Here is a 23349-nt window from a genome sequence, read left to right as displayed (position 1 = left end):
CTGAGAAAAGCCAGCGTAAAGCACTTTTATTGCAATAATAAAACTTGAAACTCATATGTAGTGCAGAAGAGGAGGGTGGGGGCAGGCAGCAGTAATTTCTCTCACCAAATCACTACACAGGACAGCAAAGGAGTGAGATGAGGGGAAAGAAAAGCCAGGAAACTTTCTGAGATCAGCAGGGGAAGGAGAGCATCAAAACACAGGAGATGCTGAAGCTGTGATGACCAGCATCATTTTCTTAAGACAACACGCAAGGATTTGTCATGATGGCTGGGCTTTCATTGTGTTTTAAGTGTCTACAAACAGCACCTTCAATTTAAACTTTCGACTGAAGTTCTTAAAATTTAGGAAGTGGAGCCTGGATAGCTATGAGATTATAAAAGTCCTGAATATCTATTAGAAAAAAACCACAGGATGGGGGAGGGGGGGAGCCAGGCCATGAAGAAGGCTTCAGAGGTCCCTGCTGGCCCGGGGACAGATACCTGTAGTGTCCAACATCGCAGTGAAAACGATTTGCTTTTAAAAGGCAGAGGGTTTAAGGGGAAAGTGGGATGGAGCAGTAGAGGCAAGGGCTCCCCCCACCCCACTTCAGTTTTGGGTAGAGCTCTTAATTCAACCCAAAGACATCTCTCAACTTGGAGATAACTTGGCCCTCAACAGCGCCTCAAATCTGCTATGGCTTTGCAGCGCAGCAGCAATGTTTAATATATAATAGATAAAAATTTCATCCAAAAAATAAAATAAAATAAAGATTCTTGCATCCCCCCCACACCAATTCCTAGTCTAAAGTTAACCCATTACTTGTGCTGTTAATACTTGACTAATACTCAATTGGAAACCTAGATCCAAAAGGCTGAAACTGAATCTTCACCTCAAAATGAAAACAAAATAAAGAGTAACTTGAGGTTTATGGCATGTAGTTCAGGCCAACACACATACGAGGAAAGGGGGAAGAGCAAAGCTGGGTGACAGAACACATTCAGTCGGGCAGATGTTTATACAAAGTGTAGTGGAACGTCAGGAAAAGCTCCGTACGGATTCGCGTGTGCACGCCGGGGGCGTCAGATCCCTCCATGGCACATCTGTTGGGGACAGAAAATGTGTGAGTTCCAGCGACTCAGTGCTCTGTATGTGCAGTGGGGACAGCCACAAGGCTGGCTGCCATATCAAGTTCCTTCCCCAACAGCTGTGAGGTCTTACTTGGACCAAGCCACTTCTGCTCCAGGTGGGGAGAGCCAGCTGGGCATGGGCTTAATTCCCAGATGAGCAACCCCTTCCCGCTTAAATTGGTGGGTTTTTGTTTTTGTTTTTGTTTTAAATCTAAGGTTATCTTGCCAAGGACAGGAGGGACAGTCCAACAAGGCCACTAACAATGCTGGCCCCTATTATCACTGGCTGCATATAGGAATTACCTGGGGGCTTTAAAAATTCTTAATGCTTTGGTCTCCCACCCAGTGATTGTGGTTAACTGTGGCCTGGGTACCAGAAGAATCTTAAAAGCTTCCTAAGTGACTTTAATGTGCAAAGCCCTGAGGTGATAGTTCCCACATTGAATATACTTAGAATATGTCTACAGTCTTCATTCATTCACCCAAACCTGTAACTTTTTGCTCTTGGGCTTTCCCTCAACACCCTTGCAAGAAGCTCTGAGATGATCTCTGGCAGTGCATGAGGAAGCTCAGACTAAGGTAACTCACAGCCCTTCATTTCCCTCTCCTTTCTTTCCATCCTCCATCCTACCAGATTTACAGAAAGTCTGTTCCCAAATCAGAATAACTCCAAGGCTCCCTCAAGTACATTTATATTCAAAGGACTTAGCTTTCAAAGAACAGGAAAGCAAGGTTGGACTAGGTGCAAATCTTTGGGCAGAGGGAGGCTCTCAAAAGTGTCATGAGTCCCCTCCTGGTAGGAATGACAAATGGAGAAGCCAGAGTCATCAAACCTGACCAGGACTGTATGACCCAGGTGTGCAGGGCTCAAACCGCTGAGAGAGAAAATAACTTTTAATAAAAAATACAATAAAATAAAAAAGGCCCCTCTACTTAAAGAAGTCCACAACAGGACAAGGTCACACCATAACAGACAGCTCAGCTGGCAGCCACTTACTGTAGCTTTCAAACAAAAGCATTCTTCCCAGGCACTGGCTTTGGCCCTCTGGTTCTAGGGGCAGGAGGGGAGCAAACAGTGAGATCTGGGGCCAACTGGAAAGAAGATACTAGCCTTCATGTGTTTTATGATTCTAATACCCACATGAAAAGTTATGTCATTAGGATATGAAGTTTGGTTTCCTAGAAATGAAGGTAACGGGAAGGAAAGAAGTCCAGGAAAGAAAAGCATGAAAGGGGTTCTAGTCATAGTTTACCACTGACTGAACATGATCGTGTAAGGCCTTTTTCTCTGGGCCTCAGTTTCCCTACCTATTGCACAGGAAGGCTGACTCAGGTCCCTAAAGATTCCTTCCTAGGACTGAGAGCACCTTTTACACTTCAGTAACGTCCTCTGGTCTCCCTTTCAGGGATAATACTTGGCCCTCCAGCCTGAGCTGTCCAAGGCTTGCTGCCCAACGCAGGTGGCCCAAGTGGTAGTGCCTCTCTTACATCATCTAATAGGCAGCAACCACAAACTATGGATGAGAGAGGCGCATAAGCCAGGACAGGATAAGCAGTCATCAACAATCTCCTAAAGAACTAAAATACTGGCACTAAAAATTTAGCCTGTATTTCCAGTTCCCAACTGAGGTTTCATTTATAAGCTATAAAAACAAATAAACAAACAAAAAAACCTTTATTTAAACAGCTACCATCAGCTACCCCATCCCTGTGAGTACATTTGAGAACATATGCCGTCCTTTTCCATAGGGTGAGCAACCTTTACATTCAAGGTGCACATTGATAACTAAAACTGAAAGGATACCCAATAGAGGAAGAATGTGTGTGTGGGGGGGAAGCCTGTGGAATTTTTGGTTCTCCCTACTACCCTCAAATACTGAACATAACACAGGAGGAGCAAAGGTAACAGTTAAAGGTCCTTCAGCATTAAGTTCCTTACCCAAGAACAGGGAGCTCAGGGAGTAGGCCATTCCTGTCATTCCAGTTTTAGAAGCTCCACATCAAAGACCAGAGTGGCGTTTGGTGGGATGATGCCCGGGTGTCCAGTGGCACCGTAGGCATAGTCTGGGGAGATAGTCAGTTTGGCTCTCTGACCCACACTCATCTGTGAAAAGAACAGGAAAAGATCATCAGCTAGACGTACTCAGTTGTCTCCGTAAGAAGCTTGGGTGTCCTTTGTCCAGAACGGTGTGAGTAGGACATTCCAGCAACTGTGCAGCTGCCTGGGCACCGGGCAACGCCCCCTATGCAGGACGTGGGTGCTGGCAGTCAGGTGGATATCCAAAGGGCGCAGCAGCAGATAAAAAAAGCTCTCTGATTTCCCAAAACGGTCAGGCCCTCAGCCTTTCTGCCCAAGTGTTACTGACCTGACTCTAGGCAGCCAACACTCTGGAAGTGTCACCACCTTAGTCCTCCAGTGGCCTGTCAAAGGACATATTAAGTGGCATCTATGCTCTTGAAAAAGGAGTACTTTGATCAAAACTTTGCTTAAAACACACACACACAGAAAGTAATATCTAGGGGTAGTCTACTTTTATGCTATATACACAAACACACATATATAAAAATATATATACATACATACTCATACTTCAGAAATGTAGAAAAACTTTAAAGACAGCATAATTTTCTGGAGTACAAAGTAGCATGGTATAATATCTACCACTTGTGTGAAAAAGAGAAAAAATATTTACATATTTGTACCCATCTATATAAACCACCATTTTTCTATGAGGAGAAGAGAGTATAGTGGCCAGGGTGGGAGAAAAAATTTTCACTTCAAAAGCTATACTTATATTCTTTTAATTTTCTAATCAAATACACACATAAGTTTAAATATCTATTTTCTGAAGAGTGAGCAGATTCTCTGCTATATTTCCATTAACTATCTCTTTTAAGTCTCCATGTGTGCATTCCTGGCTCTCTGGCCCAGCCCAGGAGTGACCGAGGAGGAAGCGGCAGGCTGCCATGAAGTTTCCGAGGCAACTCAGAAGCCTGGCTTCCTACAGCTCCCTTCAGAAACAGGAACACGTCAGGCCAAGGTGGTAAATGAGGGCACTTAAAGAACATATGGCTTAATCTAATAAAATTTAAAATTATCATATCCTTTTACCCATCAATTCTACTTCCAGAAACTTCTGCTAACAACCCAAATGCCCATTATAAGGGAAGACATGTCAAAGGCACATCTCACTAAGGATTAGCCACCAGGAAGAATACAGTGGCCTTAAATATACTAACATGGAAAGGTGCCCAAAATACATCGTTGACTGAACTTTTTTGGCACGCTGCCAAGACAGTACTTGTGGCAGGACCAAAGCGATATCAAAAGATGGGGAAAGGGGCACAATACAACCCTCCACCTTTCTGTGCTTTTAATTCACTTGCTGAAGAAATATTCCGTGGAGGAGTTTAAAAGAAGATGCCCTACGGAGGTCTCAGAGCACCCAGACTTCTCACAAGTGAGAGCTGTGACTGACCCCAAAGTACACTGGATCCAGGGGAGACTGGGCATCTCCCCAACAATGCATCATGCTTTGCCAAGCCCGGAACGTGAAACAGGCTGATAACACTTATCTTGGTGGCAGTTACGGCTTTTGGAACACACAACACAATTATTGTTCCAGCGCTAGAATAGCCACAGAAGATGAGTTGTAGTGTGAACAATGGTTGGCATGGGAGGTGGGGGATGGGCTACAGCCCAAGAGCTGGCCAGACGTGGGAGGTGGGGGACAGGATGAGACAGAAAAGTACAGTTGGCAGGTTTCCCAAAGGGAAGTAAAGCACAAAGATCCTCTCCTTCTTATACTGCTAGCCCTCTGCCCTGCAAGAACAGAAATCTGGATACGTAGGAGTGAGATGGCTTAAAGTTTCTGAAAGTTAAGCAATTTATTTGGTGGTAAATCAGTGTTATTTTATAGAGGAAGTGGAGCAATGTCTATTCTAGAAAAGAGAAAGAGAAATCTTTCTCTTCACTTTGGTTAAATTTCCAGTTCTCTTCGGGGAGAGGGAAATAGACTGATTACCGTCATGCGGGGCCTAATTATAAAGCCCATTGTGTCTCAGGCCACTGAAATCATCCCTTTACCTGGTAGGGTGAAGAATAAAAATCCCCAGGCTCCTGGGAAAGATAGAATCCAACTGAAATCTGCCTACCCTGGGTCCCCTATTGTCTACTGGGAATACTGTATGTTGGCGGAACAAAAGCTGTTTACACAATGGGGAGGGGAGAGGTGAAGAAACAGACTCAAGACAAACAAAATGACTTAATCCATGAATATGACCTCCCAGAAGTGGTCTGACACAACCAGGTGGGTCCATAATAAAACAAACACAAATTAAAACTACCCGCCAAGATAACATTTGTCACTCTTGTATTTCCCTGAAGCTAGAAGTCTAACAATACACTGCTGGGGGTGGGGAGGCGGAGAGGAAACTGGCAGCTTCAGAGCCGCTGGTGACAGTTCACACACAGTGTGGGCCCTATGGATGGCAGCTCGGCAACGTCAGGGACAGTGCACACAGCCACCGAGGCCCTCACTGCTCTGCTGAGAATCTGCCGATGGCCACACTCAACAGATGTAACACACACTCCCTGATTAGTCCCTGATTAGTCACTGCAGCACGCTTTACAACAGCAAAACACTGGAAACGACCCAAATGGCCACCCGGAGGGTACTGGTCAAATAAGTTAAGAGTACACCCACCTAAGGAGACACTATGCAGCTGTAAGAGAGCTTGTTTTTTGTTTCTTTCCCCTGGTATATAAAGATAGATTAGTGAAAATACAAAGTGCAGAGAACAGTATGTGTATGTATCTAAAGGAAAGTATTAAAAGGCATATGGCTTTTGTATATGCTTAAAGAAACTCTACAAAAAATATTAATAACAAGTTACCTGGGGGGAAGGACTGGAATGATAGGGTGGGATGGGAGTCAACTTTTTCACTTGTACCTTTTTGATTTTTGAACCATATGAATGTCCTATCCATAAACAAAGTTTAAAAGGTAGACACTCAGAAACAAAACAAAACAAATGAGAGCATACCTGGGCAACCCCTTCTTCCCAGCCTCGGATCACCTCTTGCTTGCCTAGCATAAACTTAAAGGGCTTGTTTCTGTCCCGGGAGGAATCAAATTTCTTTCCATCTTCAAGCATCCCTGTGAAAAAGTGCAGTTGTAACATGAGCAACAAGGAGTAATGACAGGAGGCAAGTCAGAAGCCATCAGCTGAGTGCAAATCCCAGATGCTAGCACCGAAGAGCCTGGTAGGGTGTCCTAGGCCTGAGAAGGAACTTCTGCAACCAGGGAGGATTTCCTGTATCCTCAGCAGGTCTCTAAGGAGGTGGGGTAGTCCCTCTGTCCCAGGCTTGTGAATGCTCTTCCCGGACTCAAAGCAGTAAGCTGATCACCAGAGGAAGGCAGCAGTCTAGTCTGGTCTGGAGAATAGGGAAGTATACACTCTACTTGCATGAATTTCCAGTACCCTGTAGATTTCCTCCCAGACTAACTGTGGGCCCTTCGGACAACACACAACAGCTGAAAGTCACATACAGTGTAAGCAGCAATATTCCCTCCTTAATTCACCCTTCACCCTTTACAAAAAATGTGGGTAGTGAGTGTGAAAACTGAACTGAGTTGTAGGACACCAGCTGGTGTCAGAGAATCAGGGTGGCATTGGAAAAGACACAGAAAATCTCTCACCAGTGAACGACTAACAACTCCAGCTGCACTGTGGGCAGTGCTTCCACCCCCGCTCAGGGACTGAGCTAGGCACTTTCCATGTAGAAACTTACTCAATGCCCCCACCACACTGTCCCCATTTCCCAGGTGCAGGAACATCAGAGAGAAGTTAAGTACCTTGCTGAAGTAGTAAAGCTAGACTATAAATCCAAAATCGTGTTCATTTTACTATTCCAGTTTACTGGAAGCCAAACCACTCGGCACCCTCCACTAAAAGGGGGAATTCCAGGGATGGAGATGCCAGAGGGGCCTGTCCTGAGAAACGAGCAACAGAGTTCTGCAATTCCTCGTACAAAACAGACTGTCAGCATTGGTTTCTTCAGAAGCCAGTGTAAGCCAATTGTGGCAAGTGTCACTCAGATTCTGAAAACCAGGATCCCAGACTGGAAGGGGTCAGCCAGCTGTTGCCACAGAGTTAACATAAAGCTGATTCCATTGGAGGCTGAGGGTAGGCACCTGCCATGGTTCTAAACATCACTCAGAAGACTCAGTAAATATAGAATTTCGTTGTGCTTGTATTTTTGAGAGGAAGAGGAAATCCCAACAAAATCCCAACCTAGAAATGTCAACACTTTTAAGTGTGATGGGGAAGCAGAGATCAAGTGAGAGCTTTATCAGAGATACCAGACTATCTGTACTTTGACAAAATAGGAAACGGGGAGGGAGAAGGGAGGGGAGCTGCTGTCCTCACAGGGCAGGAGGGGAGATGGACGTCCTGGGGCCAGAGTGCCTGCTGACACCGCCTAAAGCCTGGGGCTGGCAGCTAAGGACTGAGAGCGAGGTAGGAGGACTGGATCTACCCCAGCTAAGTCAGTGCAGAGCCAGGAACTGGTACCCCAGAACTAGCAAGTTGGGCTGTACATGAAGCTTCTCTTTTTGCTAGAACACAATCACTACCTGAGAAAAGAAATGACAAATGGCAGGACTTAACAGTTTTCTATAAATGAGTAACTTGGAGGAGAACAGCTCTCCACTCTCCACACTGCTCACTGCAGCATCCCCTTCAGGCCACTTCGGGCTCCGCTTCATACACTGAACCCAGCCCAACTGAACTCAGCACTAAGGGTGAGGTAGGCGACGAGCAGCTAGGATTCTCTGATTCTTTCCCTGGCCAGGCAGAGAGCCTTTCCACCCACTCTCCTGAGATTGCTTGTAGCAGAAGGGAATGAACTCCCAGGCTCATCAACCTGCTCAGGCCAGAGCCAGTGAGCAGTAGGGTCTGGCTTTAGCAGCAAGACTTTACTTACCCGACGGGGACTGTGAGCTACAAAGGAGACTGAAGACCAGGAATGGCCTCTTCTGGGTCTGCATTCCTTACAGAACAGAACTTGAGCGGAGCCCTGGGACTTCCTGAGCAGCCACAGTGGGTAAGTCACTAGGTGAGGGACCCCTCTGGGAAAGAGCCAAGGATGGAAGAGTGGTCCCTGGCCCCTGACTGTCTGCAAAGCCTAGCTGGACAAAATCCACAAGAAAAAACCTGCCCAGAGAGGCACCTGGAAGTCAGGCTGCGGCACATTCCAGACTCAGCCCGCCCCATAACTGAATATCAACTTTCCAGAAGCAGCAGCAGCCTGGTCCAGTTGATGAACTGGAATCAGTCTAAACCTTTCTCCTACACCAGGGTTGGGTGGGTGGGGCACATGGTCCAGTTTGGGTACTCAGATGAACTGTGGGCTACTGGAACCCTGCAGGAAAAGACCTGCCTCATTGGTAAAAAAGAAAAACACACTCAGAAAAAAAGCTCCCATTTTCCCTTCCTGTTGAATGCTATTGTGTGAGGATGTGATGTCTGGAACATGGCAGCCATCTTGTGATCATGAAAAAGATCAGGAGCACCACACGGTAGTCATTCCATTGATCTGAACCAGACCCAAACCATCTTCCTCAAGACTTCTGCTCTAAGGTGATTAGAAGTCTGCTTCGCCTTAAGTCAGGTTTTCAGTTACTTGCAGCTAAAAGTAACCTAATTGGTATGAGATATCTCTTTGACATTTACTTAGCATACCCCACTATAGTGCTGCCAAGAGAGGAGTAACAGAGAAATTAAACTCCAGAACCCGCACCATGAAGAGCTACACTAATTGTTATGACAGACCAGTGTGTTATGTCAGGAGCCAGCACACACATAAACATGTATAAATAAAACTTTACATGTAATAGTTGCCACATGGGACACACTTCTCATTGTTAAAGAGAATGCTGATTGTAACCCCTAAATTTATTTCATGATACATTAATGGATCACAACTCAGTTTTAAAAATATAGTACACCTTTGAAAGAATTATCCTATTTCCTGCCAAATTTGAACATGTCCCAAACCAGGGCAATATCGCATTTGATTGGAATGAAAAACCACAGGGCAGAGACAAACTCCCTACACTTTTCCATTTATTCCTGACCAAACGCATTGCCAAGCAATCTCCAGATGCTATGCACACCCATCCCACTTTGCCTAAAGGGAGGTGCTTCAATGTCTGACTATCCAGACTGGTTTTTAAGACACTGGCCATTGCAATGAAGGAGAGTGATTCCTGAGGGATGGGAGACTAATAAGGTGAACCCTATGTCTGCTCTAGCTTATATCCTTAAGTTTCCAGGGAGAGAGAACTGGGATGCAGCCCAAGGCAGCTCGAGTCCACAAGGACATGTACCAGGGAGAAGAGAGCTGTACAGAAATCTCCAGAGATTCGCAGAGGGTCCCATTAAGTATTCAGAGAGGAATAATCAATGCATATATCTGAGGAAACTACTCAAGGCAAAGAACCATCCAAACCGTTTAGAAGGATCAGTGCCGTCCCTACTAGCCAGACAGGAGAAAGCCATGGTTCATGAGGTACTGAGTAGGGTGCTCAGGAAGATCTGAGGTAAGGTCTTGGAAATCTTTTTTCAAGTAACTTAAGTGCTTCCCAATACAAAGCTCAGGGTGATTTATCAAAATGAAAATATCCAGTACCCCAAAAGGTAAAATTCATGTCTATCATCTAAAGATTACCAAGCATGTAAAAAGGAAGGAAAACATGACCCACAATGCAAAGACTAATCAAACAATTGAAACAAACCCATAACTGATACAGATGTTAGTAGAGAAGGACAGTAAGATTCAAATAAAACTTCCAGAGGTGAAAATTACAACACCTGAGATGAAAAGTACACATTGGGCTGGAACAACTGGATATGCACAGGCAAAATGTAAAAATCTGGATCTGCACTGCACAGCATAATCAATATCAACTCAAAATGGGTAACAGATCTAAATATAAACAAGAAACCTATACAACTTCTGGAAGAAAATAGAAAAATAATCATGATGGTGGCTTAAGGCAAAGATTTCTTAGATATGAAGACAAAAAGCATAATCTATAAAAGGATAAACTGAATTTCATCAAAATTAAAAACGTCTGTACTTTAAAAGATACTTTTAAGAAAATGCAAAGTTAAGTCACAGATGGGGAAAAATCTCTTTGCAAAGAACATATCTCATAAAAAACTTATGTCCAGAATATATAAAAAGCTCTCAAAACTCAACAATAAGAAAACAAACAATTAAAAACAGGCAAAAAATTTGAACAGACACTTCACTGAAAAAGATACACAACTGGCAAGTAAGCACACGAAAAGATGCTCAACGTGATTAGTCACTACAAAAATGCAAACACCACTAGGAGGCATGACTATTACCAATTAGAATGAGTACAACCAGAAAGACTGATCTTACCACGTATTGGTAAGGATGTAGAGGAACTGGAATTCTCATACATTGATGATGGGAATAGATAATGGAATAAACACTGTGGAAAGAGCTTGGTAGTTTAAGTGAAACATACACCTCGCATATGACCCAGCCATTCTACTCCTGGATATTTATACAAGAGAAATGACAGCCTAATCCACACAAAAAGACATATACAAATGTTCATAGCAGACTTATTAGCCAAAAACTGGAACTACCCAATCATCTGCCAATTGGTGAATAGATAAGCAAGTACATCCATACAACAGAAAACTATTCAGTAATAAAAAATGGACTATTAATACATGGAATAACACAATAATCTCAAAATAATCTTGCTAAGTAAAAAAAGCCAGACAAAAAGAGTATATAATGGCACCTGAAACTAGTATTATAATAATGTCAACTGTAAGTGAAAAAGAAAGAGTACATACTGTACGATTCCATTTATATCAAGGTTTAAAAACTGCAAATTAATCTATGCTGACAGAAAAGCATATCAATGATTGTTAGAAATGGGAAGAAGGGTGAAGTTCCAAAGAAACACATCAAAACTTATGAAACTGTACATGGCAATTATGCCTTTATAAAACTGTTTCTTTTTTTAAAAGGGAAAGAAAACATGAGATTTACTAAAATCCCACACATGTTTACCTACTACACCCAGCCTGGCAGTAGATGGCATGCTGCTTCCTCAGTTTAGGGGAAGGAGCAGGTAAAGTGGGCGGCAAGTCAAGTCTCAGCAGCTGCTCCCACTTTAATTCTGGACATCTCTGTGCCAGGATCTAGAGCCCTTCAACAGTGAAACCTCCTGCCAAGTTAGTGCCATAATTTCCTAGAGAAAGTACGCTCTGCTGAGCAAAGGAACTGAACTTACAGTTCAGACATGATACCTGATACTCTTCTAGCTCCAAGGCCACTCTTAGGGAAAATCATTTCCAGAATGATCTTCTATCTCCAGAAATGGCCAATTTCATTTCTGACTACACACAAACTTATATACCTTATGACCCAGAATCTGCCTGTGACAGCTCCATATTCTCAATTTCAAGAACTGTCTTGATGTCACAGACCTGGACTCAGAGTCCTATGTCCCTGTGGCACTCAGCTCAACTCCTGGCACTCATGAGCACTTTAGGATTTGCTTCCCTTGCATGATTTTTAAGAACCAGCAGGACAAGCACAAGGCTTCCATATTTAGACCTCTTCCCTATATGGTAGTAAGAATCTGAGGGGCAATCCCAGAATGGTAATTTTTACTTTCAGCACTTTAAATTACTGATCAGTGAGAAAAATGTGAAAACTTGGGGATCTCCAGTTAAAATCATAAGACCATGAAAGGAGTGAAAGCTACCACTGGCCCTGGCCAAGGGGCTCAGTTGGAACGTTGTCTCATTCACCAAAAGGTTGTGGGTTCGATCCCCAGTCAGGGTGTGTACAGGAGGAAACCCATCGATGTTTCTCGCTCTCCCTCCCCCCTTCCATTCTCTCTAAAATCAATAAACATATCTTCGGGTGAGAATTAAAAAAAACAAAACAAAAAAAAAAGAGCTATACTGTTCTCTGGCTGCAAGGCAGTTGATGTCACTTTCATCTGGGTCTCCTCCCAAACTGTTTAGCTGTTCTTTGGGGAGAGAACCAGATGCAAATCCTTGGAGAGGGAGCAGGAGGGATTTAACAACAAAAGGGCTTGGGGAAGAGTCCTGAGTTCATCTCCCTCTCGGCACTGCTCTTTCCTGCTGCTCCTGTGTTTGAGGCTGCTCTTGCTCCGAAGGAACCAGAAGAGGCAGACTTGACCAGCAGCTCCTGAGCAAAGTGCCTCAGGACTGTGTTCCTGGTACTTGGCCCAAGTCACAGAAGCAATGGTTAAGATCCAAGGCTAGGATTTAGAGATTCAAGAGGACCACTGGATTATTATTTTGCTAATAACCTAAACAGAAATGAAGTCACTTCCAGTGTATTCTGCTTTGTGGAAGGCAGTCACAATATACACTCAACCAGATAGGGGAAGATGTCTGAAGAAGGCATCTGTAGTTACAGCTTTAGCACTTGTAGTTACAGCTCACGACTTGCAATGTGGTTTTCAGTTGTTGATAAATCTTTGCAGGTGGTTTTCATAGCAGCATTTTACAGGGTGCAAGTATGGAAAGTTTTAAGATTAAAAAACAAAACACTCATACCTAAGTTCCCCAATGGCAACAAGAGAACTTCCCAAACCCCAAACTTTCACAACAAAATAAAGTTCTTGCCATTTACAGCTGGGAGAGGGAGAAAAGATTGCTATTTCTAACTCAGTAGGTAATTTCCTAAGTACAAAAAGTGCAATAGTTCAATGGAGGTGTAGGAACCAAATTCAAAGCTGGCAATTTTTCTGTAGATTTGCACTTGAAGCCACCTGGAACATTTCTCATATAAATGGATAGACTGACTCGGGTACAAGTAGGTATACTGACTTGGGCTTATCTGTTTCCCTTCCTTCTTATTACGTACAAAAGCTCTCTCAAATACTTTTTACCTAGCTGTCTCACCAGAGACTCTGTAAGAACAACAGCCTGCACAGCCCCAGCCTGGGGAAAGCTCCTTTTTGCCCCAGTCTCTAGCTCATCCTCATTCCTTCTTTCCCATGTGAGTTCTATGCTTATCAAGGGTCAGTTAACTATGTTATTCCCAATCAATTTATGTCAGTTTTACTTACTGAGTATTAATAACACAATTAAATAGTGTGAATAAATGATAGATAAGTGTGAAGAGAAAAAAAGTGGTTCTAGATGACTGCTTAGACTCAAAAAACACAAATCACTAAAAAATATTGCTGGTGAGTAAGTGTATGTAGGTGAGACCAATGTGTGTTTAGAGAAAGAAATCTTAAAAAATCTAGAAAGATCTGGCATTTAAATAACCTTACAGCACCCTTTGCTCTACTTTAAAAGAAGCCAAAACTAGGTTTTGCAAGAACCATGATAGTAAACCACGAGAAGAGCCATCCTAAAAGAAAAAGTCATTTAGACAATGATTTATGTTTGGATTTGAAATGTTTACAGAAGCCATGTCACTTTTATGATTAATGTATCAACCATCCACTTGTCCCAGCCACGATGGGTGAAAAGCGATTCTACACACTGAGGAAGCTAAGAGGTGTTAATTCAAAATTCATGTCTGTCCTGTTCCCAAGTCTCTGAGGTTGCATTCACAGGGCAACCTTCCTGAACTGGAGTTCTGGGGACCCACTCATGGTATGATCTAAGGTCAAATGCCTATCCAGAGGCAGAACCAGATTCTTTCTCTCCATCACACAAACTGAGTGCTAAAATACTTCCCATCTGGAAATGCTTCTAACCTTTGGCTAAATCCCTCTAGATTCTATGCCTAAAAGTGTTTTCAGAGGAGAGCCCATGAGGGAAAGAACACCAGGATCCCAGAACACAGACTCGAATGCATGTCCATGTGGGCATGCCTTTCCGTTTTCCACTTCATCACAGGATACGTGAGACTGCCACATTATGTCTCATGGGGTTGGGGGATGCACAGAAGGAAACATACTGGAAATGGCAGAAATATGCAAGACTTTTAGTTTTCTCTTCTGTTTTCAGTTTCCCAGAAAACACAGAGGCAAGAGGCTGTAGGGTGCAAAGCTTGGCTCCAGATTATTACAGTAATTCCTTCCCTGGTCTCCCTGCTTCTCTGCCCTTGCTCTCCTACAGTTTAAACTTGACACAGCAGTCAGAGGAACATTTTTAAAAAATACAGGTCAGACCCTATCACTCCTCTGCTCAAAGCCCTCCCATGGCTCTCTATCTCATTCAGAATAGAAGCCAAAGTCCTTAATATGACCTGCAAGGCCATGTAAGAGCTGCCACCCAACACGGCCACCTCTCTGACTTCACCTGGTTATGCTCATACTTCTCTACTCCAAGAAAACTGTTTCCTTCTGTTCTGTATACACAACAGGGTTATGTCCACCCTGGGGACTGTGTCCTTGCTGTTCCCTCTGCTTAAAATACTATCACCCTGATAGTCCCACAGATTACCTCCTTCAGGTCTTTGTTAAAATGTCACTTTCTCATTGAGGCCTTCACTGGTCTAAAATTTCAACCTTCTACTGTCTTCTCCTTAGCACTTACTGGCTAATATACAATGTATTTTTGCTTATTAATCATTTTTGTCATTTGTCTCTCCCACTACATTGTAAGTCTATGATGGCAGAGACTGTCTTCTTCACTCCCGTATTCTTGGTATACAAGATCAGTACCTTGTAGAAAAACCAGAAGCATCTTTACCCGACACGAGGCCTTTGCACACAGTTACACCCTTTCTTCCTGCCTGACTGAGCCATACACATCCAAGACCGCATGGCACTTAGAGCCCCAGGTGTCTGCTGCTCCAGGTACCTCTCCAACGGTAAGCACAAGGGAAGGCATCTCCAACAAGGTAAGTATCTCGAAGGCAAGACTGAGGCTTTCCCTTAATTTCTAACACATTTATTGAATGACTGAGAGAAGGGTTTGGTGTGCTGACCTGTGTGCAGTGGGTGTGAAAGGAAGAAGTGGTCACAATTTTATTATTGTAGACATTTTCTTTCTTATTCTAACTTAAAGGAAATAGGGATATTATACCAATCATTACAGGAATGTGGGCTTTTCACACTATGGCTAGAGTCTATGACAGATCATCCTAATTGACCACTCATTCCAACAATTAGAGTACCTATTCCACACTAGGCACGGATGGGGAGGCCCTAGAGAACATCACCTGTGTGGACCTGGCCTCCGGGAGCCTGCAGTCTACTGGGGAAAGAGTGTTAACTACACACAGCCTGGCTGCGAGGCAGGCTAAGAAGGCAATGGACGGGTGCCTTGCTGGAGAATCAGAGAAGTGTGTGTGTGCACGCGCACGTGCGTGTGTGAAAGACCACTTTAGGGGTAGAGACCTTCCTGGAGAGGGAGGCTTGGTGTTTGAGGAAATGAATGCAGGCCAGCATGGCCTGTGCTCCTGGGAGGGAAGTGTAAAGGCAATGAGATCAGAGACAGCAGCATCCAGGAGCTGATTATATCACCGGTGCTGTTCCTTTCCTCCTGCTTCTTCTTGAACTGCTAGAATATACAGTATCTGGCTCAAGTTAAAGGGGGTGGGGGAAGGAATGCAGAGACCCAGTTCAGTTCCTTAGTAGGTTAAAACAAAACAAAACAGGACAGGAAAAATAGAAATAAAAACAAGCAAACATTACCAGGAGCACCAAAGGGAGAACTGAATAGTAGATGCTGAAGTTATCCAAAATATTCCCGGCCTTTTTTCCATGGGAAATAGTGGGTGACAATACTACTTTTAGAGAAAACCCCAAGGCAAACAAATGATTCCTCAGTTAGTGAATACAGTGAGCCCATTAGCACTTCACAAAAAAAATCAGTTTTTAACCAATAAAAACGTTTCAGTTAAAAGGCCTATGGGTAAATTGGTGAATTTTATGGCACATAAATTATACGCAATAAAGCTGTTAATGAAAACAAAAGCCTACAGACCCACCAAAAGGAACCAGAGCTCTTTAGAGACATGATTGCTGCCGAGGCCAGTGCAGTGAAACCAAGGTCGTGATTAAGGAAAAGGGAGAGCACGTCAGAAAGGTCTGAAGGGACTCCTATTGGCAAAATTTGGGCCATGCATCAAAAAGAATAATGAATATCAATGATTTTAAGGCCCTGAGTAAAATTTATGAGTTCTCAGTAGAGTAAAAACAAACTGATAGAGGAGGGAAGTCACTTGGTACCACTGGGGATGACTATAAAACCAACTCCTCACTTTAAAAATTCGTAATTAAAGGAAAAGAATGAAGCTTTACCCTACTTTATAAAATGGCAACTAACAAATGTAGAAGGTATGAAAGAACTTTAAAACTGCCACTTTGTAAATGCCAATGAAATAATTTCTTCGAGTACAAATTATCATTGGAGGGAGAAGGCTGATGAGGAGAAGGGTGCTTGTGGGATGTGCAGATACCCCACAGATTGCCTGCTCCTTGCAAAGTGGAAAAGTTACCTTTACAGAAAAGATCACATTTAGCATCACAAATAGTAATGTCTCCCACAGGGTGCTGAGTATGAAGTACACAGCATCATGTATGACGTCTTCACACTCAAATGTTGAACCAGAAACCATTCAGACATTCAGATTCCAGTGCACAGGAAATCAAGGCAGTGGAAGTTAGACAAAACCAGGAAAAAACAATGAGACAGACATGGGGTATTTGATAAGATAATGAGTCTGCTGTCTTTGAAACAACAGGGTCATTAAAAGAAAATCAATGAGAGGACTCTTCTAGGCTGATACTACAGACAACAATATCCAACTGCAACAAGTAAACCTGAACTGGATTCTGGTTTTTTAAAAAGTTATTAAAAACACTTTGAGGACAACTGGGGCACTTTCAACATGAACTTGCTTTTAGATACTATTGAATCCTTTTAATTTTTCTTAGGTGCAACCACTAGGAAGACAAGGAGAATATTCTCACTCTTAGCGCATGCTCAAGTATTTTGAAGTGTCATGATGTCTACAACTTGAATGGCTCATCAAAACAAAACAAAAAACCCCATAGAATATAGCTCTATATAACCTGTAAACAGACAGAAATGGCCAATATGACAAAATGTCAGCCTTCATGGAAGCTAGGTGATGACCACACGGGTATCTACAGTTCTACTTTGATTTTTGTGTGTCTGAAAACTTCACAAATAAAGAGTTGCACATACACACAACAATGCTGTGGGGACCTTTGGTTCATTTAAGACAAGCAAGCCTCCTGTTCTCATTTGTGAGGAAGAGAACAGCTATCATCTGTGGGATTCTGTATTTTAGTGATTACAATCCCAAAGGAAAGAAAATAATGCGTCCGTAGCAAGGTCTATTTTCAAAGTGTTAAAATCTCATAATATTAAGGAAACTTGGGGAGAAAAAGGACTGGTATCTTAAGTTGCCCACACAGTAAGCTGGGATAGCCCAACTCTGTCCCTTTCATACCCACAGGAAACTAATACCCTCCTTCGATCCTCAAATGTAAGAGAATCGCTACAGCTTTCTTAGCCATTATATTCTGTAAGTTACATGTGGGACTGTTTTATGGTGAATCCTAGCTCAGATTCATCTCTTTTAATAGGTGCCTATTTCCCCATCAGTAAAACAAAAGGAGAGTGAGGTCTCAGCCCATCTACTTCCAAGACCCTAAACTGCATGTACATTTGGGCCACTCCAGGAGTGGCAGTGCTAGGACCAGGGCTCTTCCTTTCTCCCACTCTAGCTAGATGTCACAGGTCATGCTAGCTGGATGAAAGATGGGGGGTACACTGCCCAGTGCCTGGACACAGGAAGTCTTAATGACAGTATGTGCAACAACAGCATCACTGTTGCCACTGCTCCTCCCAGAATGCACCTGCCCCAGCAACTCCTGACACCAGGTGTTATCACTCACTTTTTACAGATGGCACACAGAAACTGAGAAAACTGGGACAATTTCCCACATGGCAGAGGCAAGATGTAAAGCCAATGAAGGACCCACAACCCCTTGGAAATCACATCCACTTGGCACCACCACTGAGCACTTCCCCAGGCTGGCCAGAATGCACGCAGGGCCCTGTTTCTGCCCTTGCCCCCAATTAGTTCAATGTCCACACAGTGGCCAGAAGGCAGTGGGCCTATTAAAACCAAGTCAGCTCATGACCCTCCAACAATCCCACCTTACTCAGAGAGAAAGCCAGTGTTCCTAAAACAATCTACAAGGCTTTGCCATCACCTCATCTTTACCACTTACGCCCTTACACAATCCATGCCAGCCACAGTGGTCTCCTTGCTGTTCCCCGAATACACCAAGCACGCTCCAGCCTCAGACTCGGACCTTGCTCTTCCCTCTGCCTAGGATACTCTTCCCCTACACAGTCATGCCGTTCACGCCCCAACTTCCTTTTGGTAAAGATTAACATGTGATTTTGTCAGAGGTCTTTTCCAACCACGCTCACTAAAAGCAGCAAGTCCGTTCCCCAAGCCCTCACCCTGCTAATCTCTACACAGTGCTTCTCGCTACTTCATGTCTCACCTTCATGCTATTGGTCTTGTCACCCAGGTAAGCCCCCAAGATCATGTCTTTGTCTAGTTAGTCCACTGGCCACATCTCTACTGCCTAGCTTGTTGCTTTTGCTCATTAAACATCTGCTGTAGGAAGGAAGGCAGCGTCCTGCTGCAGCCCAGCCCCGTTACAGCCTGTCTACCTGAAGAAAGCCTGGGAAGCCACCTGAGGCCTCGCCGCATGGAGCGTCCCTTCCTCCAGACAGCAGATCATCAGCCAAGACACACCCAGTGGGGAAGTGGGAATGAAGCAGAGAGGAGAGGAGAGACAGAGGCTAAAGGAAAGAAAGGGACTGGAGAGCTCAGCTGCCCTCCAAGTGAACCTCCTGAGGAGATGGGGCTGAAGGATGCTTGGCTTTTCTGCCAGAAGCCAGGCTACTGACGAACCTGACTCCAAGGGCAAGATGTCAACTACTATTTAAGAGGATAAAAAAAGAATGCCTTCACAATCCACTTGAGGTTGCTCTGACAATGGCAGGCACGCGGCCTGCTGATGGCAGTGAAAGGGATGTAAGCCTAGCTCTGTGTCAGGACAAGCTCAACAATCAAGATGATGACGAAGCTACTAGGAGCGAGGAAGAAGCCGTGAGAATTCACTTGATCCTCAAGGCACATGTGTGGCAGGCTATCTTTCCACCCCCTCCCTCCCACCTCAATGCCTGTCATGCTATTAGGACATGTCAAGTTTTCATTTCCCCTTCTGGCACCACAAAAAGGTGACACAGGCCTTCCTCTGAGGCCATGCTCATGCTACGCTCAGCAGGAGCCTTGAGAGTGACGTCAAGCCTACTACTGGCAGCCACCAGTAGTTCTGAAAACGACCCTGTGGGAAAAATCAGCCTGTGCTATGCTTGTCTCCAGTGGCTGAGGCGATATTTTGGCAAGTACCTCTCTGGAGCTGCCCCCAAATCACTGTTGTTTCTCTGGAGCTGCCCCCAAATCAGCAGTAGTGAACACCTGGCCAGAGTGGACTGGACCAAGAGTGTTCACCGGCCCCGAATCTGGGTCATGCAGGTTCTTCCTCCTGAAACTGTAATCCCTGGAGTCACACAGCCAAGCAATCTGGGATAGCTACTCAAAAGGAGACACACAAACTGAGCAAGGGATTGGGGTGTGTGTGGCGAGCGGGGCCTCAATGGGGACTTTCATCACCCACGACTTGAGAACAGAAAAACGAATCAGTAACAGGAAACTACTGACGCAGCCAGGCAGAGAAAAGCAGAGATGAAAACTAGGGCTGTGATGAGAATTTCTTCTCCCTTCTCAAAGCCCAGTGGGCTTCCTGCATTTGAAGACTCAGATCTGTACGATACTCTCACTGCCCCCCCTACCCCGCCTATCATGTTCCCTCAAGTTGGATTCTGTTCCCAGTGGCTTACAAGCCTTAACTACTACTGATGAAATCTCAAAGCATCTACCCATTCCTCTCACACCCCCACAGGTCTTAAACAGGTTCTTCCTGGAAGGCTGGTGGCAAAGACTCACAGGAACAAAGCCACCTGCCTGAGAACAACCTATTCTGTGAGTATGAGGCAGAGCTGACGTCTCACTAAGGCATCTTTGTAGGGCTTATCAAAAATGAAATAAAAAAGAAAGCTTTTGTCCTATGCATGCCAGGGTCCTGCTGCTGTTCTGGGAACGTATGGGTGGGTGCTACTGTCAAGGAAAAACACAGACTTGGAAAAGAGGCACTGGGAGCCCTGATGGTGTTCTGGGTCCTACGACCATCTGCTCTCTTAGAGAAAGGCTCCCGACATGCTGTGTGGGGACAATTCAACAAGAGGCAGTGAAATGTGTTCTGCCTGCATGCCGGTGTGCAGTCCTGCCAGCAGCACCAGAAGACGGGTAAGCCAAGGACAAGGGGCACAGACTTGGGAGTGGGACTGATGTGCAACAGCAGTCAATTATCTGAGTGTGGCTACTCACAAATTGGAGGGCAGAAAGGGGGCGCAGAAGTCACTTAATCACCTGAGTTCCAGTGTCTGTTGACTTGGCTGTGGAACTGAATGAACTGCCCTCTCACCCCAGCACTGTGAAAGGCAATGGTTACTCTTCTCAGCTCTCTGATCAAAACCAACCTAACTGACAAGCTTTCCTCCACTAGACGCCCTAGGTTCAGGTGCTGACCGTGGTTTACAAAGACAGTCATTTAAAATGTCAAAACCACTTTCCAGTTTCATTCACAGGCATGAGGCTGTTCCCTACCGAGATGGGTTTCAATACCTCCTCCTTCAGTAGCCTTTTAAAAGGAGCTAGTCCTTAACTCCCTCCACCCCCTACCTCCATTTCTACCCATAGAAAAAGGCCAGAGAAATAAAAGAACCAGAAAAATAAAAGGGCACTAGAGGGGGATTTTAGCAGCCTCCCCGCCCCGCCCCCCGTCCCCCTTCCTAATGAAAGCCATTCCCTCAACAGAAGGCTCCCGACCATGGTCTGGGAGAGAAGGGTAAAGCTTAGAAGGGCAGACCTGAGCAGCTCAGTCAGAACTGCCTACAGCCTACTACCCCGGAGGAGGAAGAGAAGCAGGAGAAAGGAGAGAAGAAACAGAGGAAGGAGGAGGAGGAACCGAAGAAAGGGTTGGAAGGGGGAGAAAGGGGAAGGAGGAGGGGGAAGGAAAGTGATTCATATCAGCGACTGTGGCTACACCAATGCCCCCCTCCCTCCACCCACAGCCACGGAGTCTCGCCAGCTCCGTCTCCCCACTCCCCTCCCCAGTGCAACCCAGGACCTTGTAAGGGCATGGGATAAAAGATGGTCTCGAGGCATTCGCCTCTGATGTCTGAATTCTGGCTGAGGGTCTACGATCTCCTTTGGCTTACGTTACTTGTTTGTTTCCTCAGTTTCCTTATCTTTAAAATGGAGATGAGAAAAGTCTACTCCTAGAAGGGCTGGGGGACGCAGTGACACGTTCTGTCAGCCTGGCCCATCACTGCCACTGGATGTGTAAGCGTCTCAAAAGCAGAGGTAAAGACCATGCAGATCTAGTCTCTCCGCGGCCAGGCTGGGTCAGAGCAATGACTTAGGAACTGGGGCGGTTCTCCACCCGCTCCACCCGCCCGACTTCCCCGGGGGGAGAGGCAGCTCCGCAGATTGCTAAGTACCTCGCCCTTCTTATCTCCATCGAAGGGAGGGTCAGAACGGGCGGGGGTGGGGAGAGCAGGGTGTCAAACAGGATACAGAAACGGTACAAATCCTTTCTGATGGTCCCTGGCCGGGGCTCTGCCAACTCCTCAGCGTGACCTTGGGCAAGTGATTTCGCCTCCCCAAGCCTCAGTTTCCTCGTCTGTGTAGTGGGCATAAGGGCCGCATCTGAAGCACAAAATTGCTAATGAAGGGCGAGATAACACCGGGTCCGAGGTCTGCGCTCACAAGCGCTGGCTCAGACGGTGGCGGGTTCCGCAGGCCTGAGGCTGCCCCCTCGGGGGCGCTGCCACCGCCCAGGCCTGAGCCTCGGGCCACGCGGGCCTCGCCGCCGCCAAGTCCCGGGCCTCTGCCCCCAGGCCGCGCCCGGGCCGGGGGAGGAGCCCACCCCGTGGGCCCACAGACTCACCCGTGTAGTGCACCACGCAGGTCTGGCCGCGCTTCGGGAAGGTGCGCCCTGAGGAGACAGACAGACGGCAGCGGTGAGTGGATGCGCACGGCAGCGGGGGCCCCAGCGCTGTCGAAGGCACCTACTCACCGTCTCCTGGGGAGATGGTCTCCACCTGCACTCCCATGGCGGCGGCGGCGGCAGCGGACGCGGGACGAGCGGGCGGCGTGAGGGGCGGTGTGGACCAACACCAGACCTGGCGGTGGTTCCTCTGCTGTGCCTCGTCCCTCGGAGCGACGCCTGCGCACTCGCGCGCCCCCGCACGCCCCGCCCTGCGTGCGCGCCCCAGACGGCGCGCACGTCCCGGAGCTGCGGCCTTGGAGCCCGGGAACCGGAAGCCCGGAACACCAGAGGTTTGCGGGTGCTGCTGTTTCGTGGCAGTTTTTCCTCCGCCACCCTTCCTTTCTCTTAGCGTCCAGCCAGGCTGGCATCTCTTTAACCAAGTTTCCGCATCTGAAAAATGGGAAGAATATTTGGGAGTCCGCAGGGACTGACTGGGTGACTTTCAGCAGGTTCACACTTCTAAGTACACACATTCTGTAAAAGGGGTTGTGAGGGGTCAGCACAGATGTTCGTTCAAGTTCGCATTCAATAAATGATTCAAGATTATGAGCTCATCTTTGTATTCCAAAAAGTGGAAAGGCGGAATGTGTTTTTCTGTCTTGGACCTAGATTCATTCATTCACGCATTCATTCGTAGCATACATACATTCTTATTGAGCATCTGTCATATGCCATACACTGTGCTAGGTGCTAGGGAAACAGCAGTGAAGGAGACAGGCTCAGTCTCTGACCTCTCAGAACTTACATTCTGGTGAGAGAGACTTCAAATCTATTAAGTATTGTGAAGGAGATCCATGGCGTTATGCTCTGAAAGACATAACAGAGATGCCTAACTTAGCCTGGAGTGTAGTGAAATGTTTCCCTGACATAGCCATGTTTAGCCAAGGTCTGAAGGAGTTGACGTGCTGTATGTGTTGGGGTGGGGGAGGCATTGAGGTGGGAAGGAGCATTGTGACAGTCTAGGATCTAAGGGAGGCACATGTGAACTAAACCTCTGGGTCTCCCTG

The 23349-nt window shown here is 45.7% G+C and overlaps 1 protein-coding gene across 1 annotated transcript; it reads right to left on the bottom strand.

The window, feature by feature from the left end:
* Nucleotide 1: 1 nt before the first annotated feature.
* On the bottom strand, nucleotides 2-22545 carry FKBP1A (FKBP prolyl isomerase 1A). The gene is made up of 5 exons (XM_090286154.1): nucleotides 22370-22545; nucleotides 22241-22288; nucleotides 6156-6268; nucleotides 3049-3213; nucleotides 2-1082 (listed from the first exon to the last, which is right to left on the bottom strand). The coding sequence occupies exons 1-4, from the start codon at nucleotides 22404-22406 to the stop codon at nucleotides 3085-3087; spliced, it is 327 nt and encodes a 108-aa protein (XP_090142280.1). The 5' UTR covers nucleotides 22407-22545; the 3' UTR covers nucleotides 2-1082; nucleotides 3049-3084.
* Between the last annotated feature and the right edge of the window lie 804 nt (nucleotides 22546-23349).

The sequence above is a fragment of the Furipterus horrens genome, unplaced genomic scaffold (genome assembly GCF_987537825.1).
Source record: "Furipterus horrens unplaced genomic scaffold, mFurHor1.1.pri manual_scaffold_8, whole genome shotgun sequence".
Taxonomy (NCBI): domain Eukaryota; kingdom Metazoa; phylum Chordata; class Mammalia; order Chiroptera; family Furipteridae; genus Furipterus; species Furipterus horrens.
The sequence above is the reverse complement of the archived record's forward strand: the minus strand, read 5'-3'. Positions and strand labels throughout refer to the sequence as shown.

Excerpts from the sequence above, each read along its gene's own strand:
- FKBP1A (XM_090286154.1), bottom strand. The coding sequence starts at position 22,406 with ATGGGAGTGCAGGTGGAGACCATCTCCCCAGGAGACG. Across the intron at positions 22,289-22,369 it reads GACCATCTCCCCAGGAGACG|GGCGCACCTTCCCGAAGCGC; the intron begins GTGAGTAGGTGC and ends CTGTCTCCTCAG. Across the intron at positions 6,269-22,240 it reads CTGCGTGGTGCACTACACGG|GGATGCTTGAAGATGGAAAG; the intron begins GTGAGTCTGTGG and ends ACTTTTTCACAG.